We start from the raw sequence: 9,522 nt of genomic DNA on the forward strand, positions 1-9,522 counted from the left end.
ACACAAACTATCAATTTAGTGTGCATCCAGGACTTGCAGTGACAATCCTAATTAGAACGTTCCTCTCTGCAAAGCCAAAGCACAGTACAGATAAAGAGCCCGGTCACCCCCTTACATGAAGCATGTACACCAGAGCTGTGGGTCAGACAGCCAGAGTGTGGCAGCCTAAATGCTTAGGAGATCAGGTGCCCCCCGGGCCTCCTGGTGCATGCCAGCCCCCCTGATCCTCCACATACCTCTGGCAGGGCCAGCGTCACTGGATACGACTGTGGGAACCTCAGCCTGCTGCTGTGCCTGGGACCACCTGATCATCTAAACCAGCCAACCATGACACGTTCACATCAGTTGATTGGTGCGCGAATGCGTTTGTTGGTGCTTTCGAATTGCATGTATGTTCGAGTGTGCGCGTGTCTGTGAGTGTGCCCAATTATTATTTGAGACTGTAAATGTTTCTGTCATGTGGCAAGACGTGATGGTGTTTTATGTCTGTCTGTGCATTACCACTGCCTCACTTCTACAGAGTCAGGTAGAAGAACATCATAGAGTGTAAATGTCAGTGCACAACTGTGTGTGTGTGTGTGTGTGTGTGCACATATGCTTCCGTGAAATCCAAGTTCAACATCAGCGTTGCTCTAGCCCGGATCCTGGGTCAAAGGTCAGGCATATGACATCAACGGAACATCCAGTGGGAGGGTCTAAATGTACCCAGAAGTGACACTGGAGTGGACCCTATAAATAGCCCGTGTGGCATGCGCCCACTGTCTAAGAGTGTGAACACCAAACATGAAAACCAGAAGACCCTGGACTGAGCTATGGCAGGAACCCGCTAGTACCGGGGAAGCAGTGGCTTTAAGGATGACTTTAATTACCCGAAACTTTAGTTGACTAAGAACTCCATGTTAATTAAAGCTAGGAGTTTGTTAGCTTTGACTATTTAGATCTTCACTAGTTTGATTTAATGCAGATCACATACTTCCACCACAACTCAAAACGTGTTTTAAGGTCAACATATAATTATTATTATTATGCGGCAAATGCACAAGTTAACTAATTAAAATAATATTAGTAATAACAAAAAAGTATTAATTGTTTGCACTCACAAAATGCAAGATTTTTTTTCTATTCCGAATTCCAAAATGTAGATCACTACAAGGTAAATAAATGTATGAATGGTTATTTCACCTTTAGATAATATAAATTGACTTAACATTTTTTATTGGAACTTTTTAGTTACTTTCACATTTACATAAGATTAGTTACTTTGATCAACTTGAATAAAATGACAGCATCATTGAAATGTATCGGCTGTTAATCAGAAGGTTTCCAGTTCAATTCCTGGCTGTGCAAAATTACGTGTTGTCCGTGGGCAAAACACTTCACCCTACTTGCCTCGGGGGGGGGGGGGGGGGGGGGGGGGATGTCCCTGTACTTACTGTAAGTCTCTCTGGATAACAGCGTCTGCTAAATGACTAAATGTATCATTAACACAGGTGAGAGTACTTATATTAGCTATTGAACTTAATCAATATTGCTGCATTTAATGAGGCAGATTCATAATAATCCTAGACCATGTTCTGTTTACAAACAGTTACTTAAAGAAAAATTGATATCATTAATTGGGTAAAAAAAAAAATCTGTTGTGGATTGTCATGGTGACAAAAATTGTTTTGTCAACAGCTGCCAGAAAAAAGAATCCCCCCTTCCTCCCCCTCACCTTGAGCTGTGACAAACAGCATGCATAGCATCTCCATTGACCCTTGACCCCACACCTTCATCCCTCTCTCTGACAGACCCAGCACATTGTCTCTCTGTCTGGTTCTGACCCATCACACGTTTTCTTGTTTGAGTCCAGTCCTACACTTTTGGCCCTCTTGGTTCCAGATCTTTCTATCTTGTTGTTACAGTCCCACACTTCACTAATGGCCCACACCTGCTCTAGGTCCTACTTTTAGACTGGATCAAACTTCTCCTCTTTGCCCTTTCGTTCTGTGGTCCAGACCTGCTCAACATACTGTGTTCAGAATAGCAGCCCAAACTACTCTTCTTTACTATCTCTGTCTTTAAACCACTCAATTAAAAGTATTTACATGTCCAATAAACCTGAATTAATATATCCCATCTTCAGTCCCCAGTCGTAAAGCAGTACAGAGTGGTAGTCTCCTTTAGTAGACGTAAACTGGTCTTTCTACAAGCGAAACTATTCACTTCAACTGACAAACTTTTCCATCTTCCTGTCTGGATCTTCAATATACTATTTCCCCTTTCTCTGGGATATTCAATACCAGCACCCCCCTCACTCTCGCTGCCCCAGAACTAAGGAGAAAGTTTCCATAAGGTTCTTGCTCTGGTGGGACAATCCTGGTGTAGACCAAGACTTAATACATCCGTCCAGCTTTCTCTCACACTCTGTCACTCTCTATTTCTCTTACTCTGTCTCTCACTCTCCGTATATCTCACTCTATGTCTCTCACTCTATGTCTCTCACTCTCTCTGTCTCTCACTCTCTCTGCCTCTCACTCTCTATGTCTCTCACCCTATGTCTCTCACTCTCTCTGCCTCTCACTCTCTATGTCTCTCACCCTATGTCTCTCACTCTCTCTGCCTCTCACTCTATGTCTCTCACCCTATGTCTCTCACTCTCTCTGTATCTCACTCTCTATGTCTCTCACCCTATGTCTCTCACTCTCTCTGTCTCTCACGCTCTCTATCTTTCACGCTCTCTTTCTCTCACTCTCTCTTTTATTTTACTTTGTCACCTGGCAAAGACGCACTTACCCTACCCCTGACATGATCCCTCACTCTATCACACACATGCACGCACGGGAAAAAGAAAGGTCAATCAAAGTGTAGACCTGCAAAGTTAAGAGTGTAAGAAGACAAAAATGCACAGAAATAATCAGAAAGCACTGCAATGCTTCCAATTCAACCCCTGAATGCCTTAATGGTAACCATAGTTCAGTAATTATGCACTACTGAGAAATAACCCTTTGAAACTATACTCAGAGGTGATGACTACACTTCAACACCAAACAAACTATTAAGATGTGTTTTTAAGTGTGTGGCTACTCCTTTAGAAAGTCGCACCAAATGCTTGGACGCCAAGCCCTTATAAAAGGCTTTGACCAGATTGCAGACCGAACATATTGTAAAAGCAAGCTAAATATAATGAGAATGGTTGTCATGGTGGTCATGTGAAAGCCAATAAATACTGCTAACGACATAAATGTCGACACATGACCCATATCAACGCCAGTTAAATGAGATAATATCATTCACTAAAGGGAATGGCCTAACAACACACATGCTGACATCATACTGAGCTATAAATGGTTGAGTTGGACAACAGTGTGTGAGACTTTAGTGGAGGTTGAATCGGCTCATCTGGACATCCCTCCTCCACCCTGGCTGGCTGGAGCTGCCCTCACAAACCCACCAAACTCTCCTGCTGCTACCGCGAGATTTTCTAGGGTCATTAAACACACTCATATACACACACACATGAACACATGCATGCTTGCACAAACACACACACACACACACAATCAAATACATATTTTCTGTTTCTTGGACCGACCTCAAGCCCTGATTCATCCCCTCTCAACCATGACTAATGGCACATCTCTGAGGTCATCCAGTCATGTTGTAAATGATATGATTGTTAAGGTAAGTATGTGTGTACTTTCTATGTAAACCTGGGGTGTGCGTATGCCTATGTGTGTATCACATGCAACTTTTAAATTGTAATTATAGCTTATATTCACATTGCCCATCTAGATGTTACAAATGAACCTGTTACTGTATATTGTTACTGTTGTAGTTCCGTTGCTGTATATTGTTATTGTTATTGTTTTTGTTACTAGTTGGAGACAACGGGGGACTGGTTGTTTTCATCCTTATTTGTATAAGTATAACCTATTTTAGAGTTCTTTCCCCTGGAACATATTCAATGTTCCAACCGAGGGGGGCTGTCGCTGTCTTGGTGTGTGGGGCTGCATCAAATACCCTTTTAGCTCTGCTAAATTGCTGCACTAGCCCACACTTGACCGGTGGGGATCTCATTCTATTATAGGCTAACTGTATCGGTGTGGGGGGTTTGAGCTGTCAGGACCTGCCTGGTCGTTGGTCTACCAACGCTAGACCAGGTCGTCAATCGGAATCCAGCCTCCATGACGGCCAACAGCGAGTTTCCCGGTCCCATCCAACGTCTATAAAGCCGAACAATGGATTTTGGTGTTTCAAAACCCATTGACACTGTATGACTATGTTTAGCCTGTGTTCTGCTCCTCTCTCTCACCAACCGTCTCTGGAGGAGGGGATCCCTCTCTGAATTGCTCCTCCCAAGGTTTCTTCAATTTTTTCACCCGTTGGGAGTTTTTCTGGGAGTTTTTCCTTGTCTTCCTTGAGGGTTTAGGTTGGTTGATGGGCAGTTCTATGGGCGTATGTGAAGCCCTCTGTGACATGCTTGCATGTAAAAAGGGCTATACAAATACATTTGATTTGATCCAGCACAAGGAAAGACAGAATCTGTTATTACTTTACCTGTTTATCTTGTGTATTCTTCCTCCAGGTATTGCAGACCTCTCTCCTCAGGCCCCTCTCATGCAGATGTTATCGTCCCCGCTGGTCAGAGGATGTATTGTAGGTGTAATGATTTTGATTTAGACTACGTTGAACATTGGCGTTAGCCAAAGTCAATAGTGTTTAATAGCTAAATTTAGCATGGTGGCTAGCGCTACGTATGGCGAACTTTATCACAAAATGTTGTGTTTTTAGATGATTAAAGTAGCTGGCTCGACCCACATTTACAACATAATCATAGTTTATAAACATAAAGAGAGATACTTTTTGGTTTAGTTTATTGGACATTTAGATGTTTTTTGCATAAATCAATAGTTCAAGCACACACAACTAGGACTCGCTGTTCCACTAAAATTATTAATTAAGCTTCTCCACCCCAAGTGGAAAAATCTGCCGAAAGGGCAGTCGACTATGTAGCCAAGATGGCGCCCGTTTAGGGCGGGTAGTGTCCATCGTTGTACACTGTTTTTTTGGACCGTTTCCGTACCGCCATCCGGGTACTTTCAGTGCACTGCATTCTGCTGGTTTTGTGAGTGAAGCACCCTAAGTAGCTACTGAAAGTCAGTGCTCGAAGTGCACAAGTGCGCGGTAGTACACGCAGCCTAAATTATGTCAAAACCCATTGGTTTACGGAATTGGGGCTTCCGGAAAGAGGTCATACTCAAACCCCATTGGCTCACAGAACTAAGGGTCTCAGGAAGAAGGTTCTTAATCCCTACTGGAGTTTGACCCTTCCCCGCTCTGCTAGTAAGAGTTTATGCAGCGCTGGGCCGACTGTCGGCGCCACCTGCGCTGCACGTAGTTGAACACACTGTGATCAGAGAATGTGTAATATGTAATAATATATCTGTAGACGGGCTCTGGTGTTATCCACTCCAATAGTTCGGATATTGAATGGCATTGATTGCTTTACAGGACTTATGATCATCATTTAATAACTTCCTCGTAGTTTATTGCTTTAATAATGTATCAGTCTCACCACAATACTAGTTCAACAGAGCAAATACAGGGAAAACAAAGCTGACTACTGAAGTAGTAGCTAACTGGTTGTTAGCTAGCACTGTAGCTGGCTAGCGGGAACATCCGGTGCTTTGGAGAACTATCATATCAGCTGCAGTGCAGAAGAGCGCATCCTAGCCGACATACCATTTGTTCATCTGGAGAAGCCGGCTGTGCTCCGTTTTGCTCCTAGCTTCAGACCAGACCGGGTAAGTAACTTCTACATACTTAGCTAACTAGCCTACTGGCTGCTGTGTGGGATTGAACTGTGGGCTAACTGAAGAAGTCTAAAACGCACATTTAAATTGGCCTAATAGTCCTAATCAATTCTGCAAACGTTATTATTTTATTTTTTTTACTTTTAGAAATTATTCTTCTTGCTGCCTTATTGCCTTGCTCCAGCTTCGTATACTAGCTTACGTTTGTTGCGTGTGATAGAAGGAAAGAAGGCGCGCAATGAGAAATAATAATGACCTTGCCACTAGTTAGATTAAAACTAAAGTAAGGAGCCTTTCTTAAAAATGTAAGAAGTAGAAAGTACATGTATATGTGTAATACATTTAAGGAGTGTAATTTGTAAATAGTGACGTAAAGTTTTGATACCAGAAAATCAACTTAAAAACATTAACAAAGTATTTGAACTTCGTTGCTTTGCATCTTTGCTAACAAGAGATCATGATCTAGTATGTCACCGGAGCAGTATGATCAGACAGTCAAGACAGGGAGGGGGGAACTAGAACCTCATCATTGTCGGACTAATTCCTCATTCAAGAGGGAGGCAGCAGGGCCTGACTGATGGAAACTTCCCTTCCTGGCAAAGACTCTCTTTCAGTGAGCAATACAGCCCCTGCCAGCACCAGAGAGCCAACTGAGTCTGGATTCATTTTCCCCTCAGGGGACCCTCATTTCTCCTTCCCCTGACAGTCAATACACTGGAGTGGGTGTGAATGTCAGAATGAGCCCGTGGGAGAAGGTTTCCCTCTGTCTGCTGAGGTGGGTCATAGACAGAGTAGTAACAACTACATTGCTATTTAACGTGAACAATTATCACACTGCATTTTATTCATGTTAAACTGGGAATTTGGCATTATTAAAGGTTATTTATTTGGAATTACATTTAGAAATTCCACTGTGATATTGCCAAAAACCTTCGGTGAGGACATTCAATATTGTCATTGATCCCAATGACAATATTGAAGGGCCCTTTCAAATATTGTCTGCAAACTCAATATCGGTATATTCGAAGTACCACTCATTTTCGTCATTTTTTAACCAAGCATTGAATCATGTAAAAGCAATTCGTGTCCGAATACGTGCAGGAGTAGTGTTCCCCTCAACAATGTCTGTGTAAGAGTTAACGGCCACATCAGGTATGCAGCACTAGGTCAAAAAGTGCCCTTCTGTACTTCAAGGGCATCGCGCCCTCCCTAAAGCTTGTGCGCATGCGTCTGTCATCATCCCTGGAAGTACTCCCCACGTGTACCCTTGAGAAGACAACAAACCTCACCCAGCTTGCTTAAGATCAAAACAAGGGAGTTGTGTTATGGCGAGAAGACTGATGTAAGTACCAATGGTTCAAGATTATGCTGCAATTATCAGAAATCTGCATCATGCCCAGATACTGTTTATATTTGCTCTTCTATTAGCTAGCTAGCTAGCTAGCTTAGCGCTCAGTCGTCTGTGTAATCATGTAGCTATGTAAGTAGCTACATGTGCTGCTAGTCAACTAATTAGATAGACTAACTAACTTGCCAGGGTCTATAAAATACACACCGATTACTTTTTGAAATTATCTTCGTAGATTGTGTTGTTCTATCTAGATAGATCGCAAGAGCTAGTTAGCTATCTAGATACTCCGGCGTTAGCCTGCTAACTGTTCCAGCAGCAATCAAGTGCATTACGAGCTTTTTGACTTGAAAGTTACCCTCAATAAATTGGCACGACGTGATTCTTTTTTGCATTGCATCCCAGACAGACACCTTAATTCTCCATGTATTTATCTGCACAGATTAATTACAGGTGTTGGAATTAAAGCAAGACCATATGATGTCCCCTTGTCTAGCACATTTAGAAAGCTTTTATTTTCCACCGATTAATCTGATGCTAGTTGAAAGGCCGTTTTGCAGTCTTATCCCTTGACTGTGCGCGATCTGACCTGCTCCCTTCAGATACCCACTGTATCAGGCAGGGAACCCCCAGCTGAAGATGTTCAGGCCTCCCTTTGCCCTCACCCTGGTCCGACCTGGGAAGGAACAACCCCCGGATACCGTCCAATTCCGCATCCCGATGGAGTAAGTCTATCTGTGAACAAAACTTCGGAAAGAACAAAAGTTTCTGTTAATATTTGGAGTGTTGACGGTCCGTTTTTCCTGGTCCTGTAGTTCACACTTTCGTCCACCAGGCGGAGTGCTAAGCTTATAAATGGAGATTGTTGGTTTTCACAGCTGAGGCCTTCACCCACTTATTGAGGTTGATGGACGTGGTGTTTTAGAGTTTAAGGGGGAAAACACATTTCAATTAAGCATGTTTTATTAACAGTATGCAAGGCTAAGACTGGATTCCAAGAAGACTCAATAATACAGTTCTTGACACTTCATAGCCAGTTGATGTTTGCTTCAGTGCACGTGGAAGAGCTAGCTACTGTCAGTGATTGGAAGTCTGTGGTTGGAAAAATATCTACGATGAATGATGTCATAATAGTGTCTAGAATGGGAACCTGGCAACCCTCCCTTTGGGACAGCCCCCCCCCTCTCACACACACACACACACACACACACACACACACACACACACACACACACACACACACAGCGATCAGGGCTTCAGATTGAAGTCTTGGGAGATGCCTCTTAGGGGTTTACGTCTGATCTGTTCATTCAGGTTCCCACTCCCAGACATGGCTCTTCTCCGCCAGGTTTGGGTCATTTCTCATGTCATTTCATTCTGTGTGCCTACATGTGAGGGGATGGACTGACTGAGCAGGTGTCAGAAGAGAAGGGGTTCTATGACAGTTACACACACACACACACACACACACACACACAACTGTGCATGTTGCTGTCTGCTCTTGGGAGTGCTGATGGTGTGTGTGGTGGCACTAAAAGCTCGCCCTGTGTTGGGCAGACAGTAAACGGGTGCTAATGAGAGGGGTCGTGTTGTTTGTCTCGAGGGAGAAACCACACCGGCAGCACTTGGATCCCAGGCGATACACGCATGTTGCATTGCTCTGACCCCGTCTGTCCTCCACTCTCTCTCTTCTCTTTCGCTCAGTTTTTCTTGATTTCTGCTCCTCTATCCCTCTCTCTGTTCCACCCCCTTCTCTTTCTGGACCCACTATTGTAATGTCTCTACTTCCAAACATACACAGCCTGCTTCCCATGAACTGGTGTTACGTCTGTCTGTCTGTCTGTCTGTCTGTCTACTTGCCTACTTGCTAGGGCCCTTTTCTCTTGTCAATTGTTCTTTGATTCCTTATGCGGTCTCTAAGTATTTCCTCCTTCCAGCAACATCATCAAGTTTCTGCTTCTTACATATGCCCTTCCTGTATCAGAGTTCAGGCTTTGTCAGGGGAAGCTGCATGCACGCACACACACACACACACACACAGTATATATTCATTCTTTTTACACCTTGTGAACTCCACTTAAGCTGACATGCCGAGAGAATTCCACCCGCGCGCACACGGCGTGTATTGTTTTACAAGCGAGCGTGCAGTGTTCCTATGTCACTGACAGTCATGAGTGGGCTACTGTGGCTCCCTGCACGAGAGGCAAGGCTGTTGTGCCAAACAACGTCCCAATCGCCATGGTGATCCCTCTGTTTCATCTCTGCGTTTGCTCCTAGCCGTAAACACCGGCGCTCTCTCCGATCTGGAACCAGACCCTCTCTTTTCACCTAATGAAGTTTACTGGATGTTATGTCACAGCAAGTGGTTCCATGTCCTGG

The 9,522-nt window shown here is 43.8% G+C and overlaps 1 protein-coding gene across 1 annotated transcript in view; it reads left to right on the forward strand.

Moving 5' to 3' along the window:
- Positions 1–6,999: 6,999 nt before the first annotated feature.
- Positions 7,000–9,522, forward strand: part of mrpl23 (mitochondrial ribosomal protein L23) — a 29,246-nt gene continuing 26,723 nt past the window's right edge. Inside the window, exons 1-2 of the mRNA XM_084672413.1 lie at positions 7,000–7,137; positions 7,746–7,868. Coding sequence (XP_084528539.1) covers positions 7,121–7,137; positions 7,746–7,868 — 140 coding nt within the window. The 5' untranslated portion in view covers positions 7,000–7,120. The remainder of the gene's footprint in view (positions 7,138–7,745; positions 7,869–9,522) is intronic.

The sequence above is a fragment of the Hypomesus nipponensis genome, chromosome 14, assembly GCF_054491055.1.
Source record: "Hypomesus nipponensis isolate SF chromosome 14, ASM5449105v1, whole genome shotgun sequence".
NCBI lineage: Eukaryota > Metazoa > Chordata > Actinopteri > Osmeriformes > Osmeridae > Hypomesus > Hypomesus nipponensis.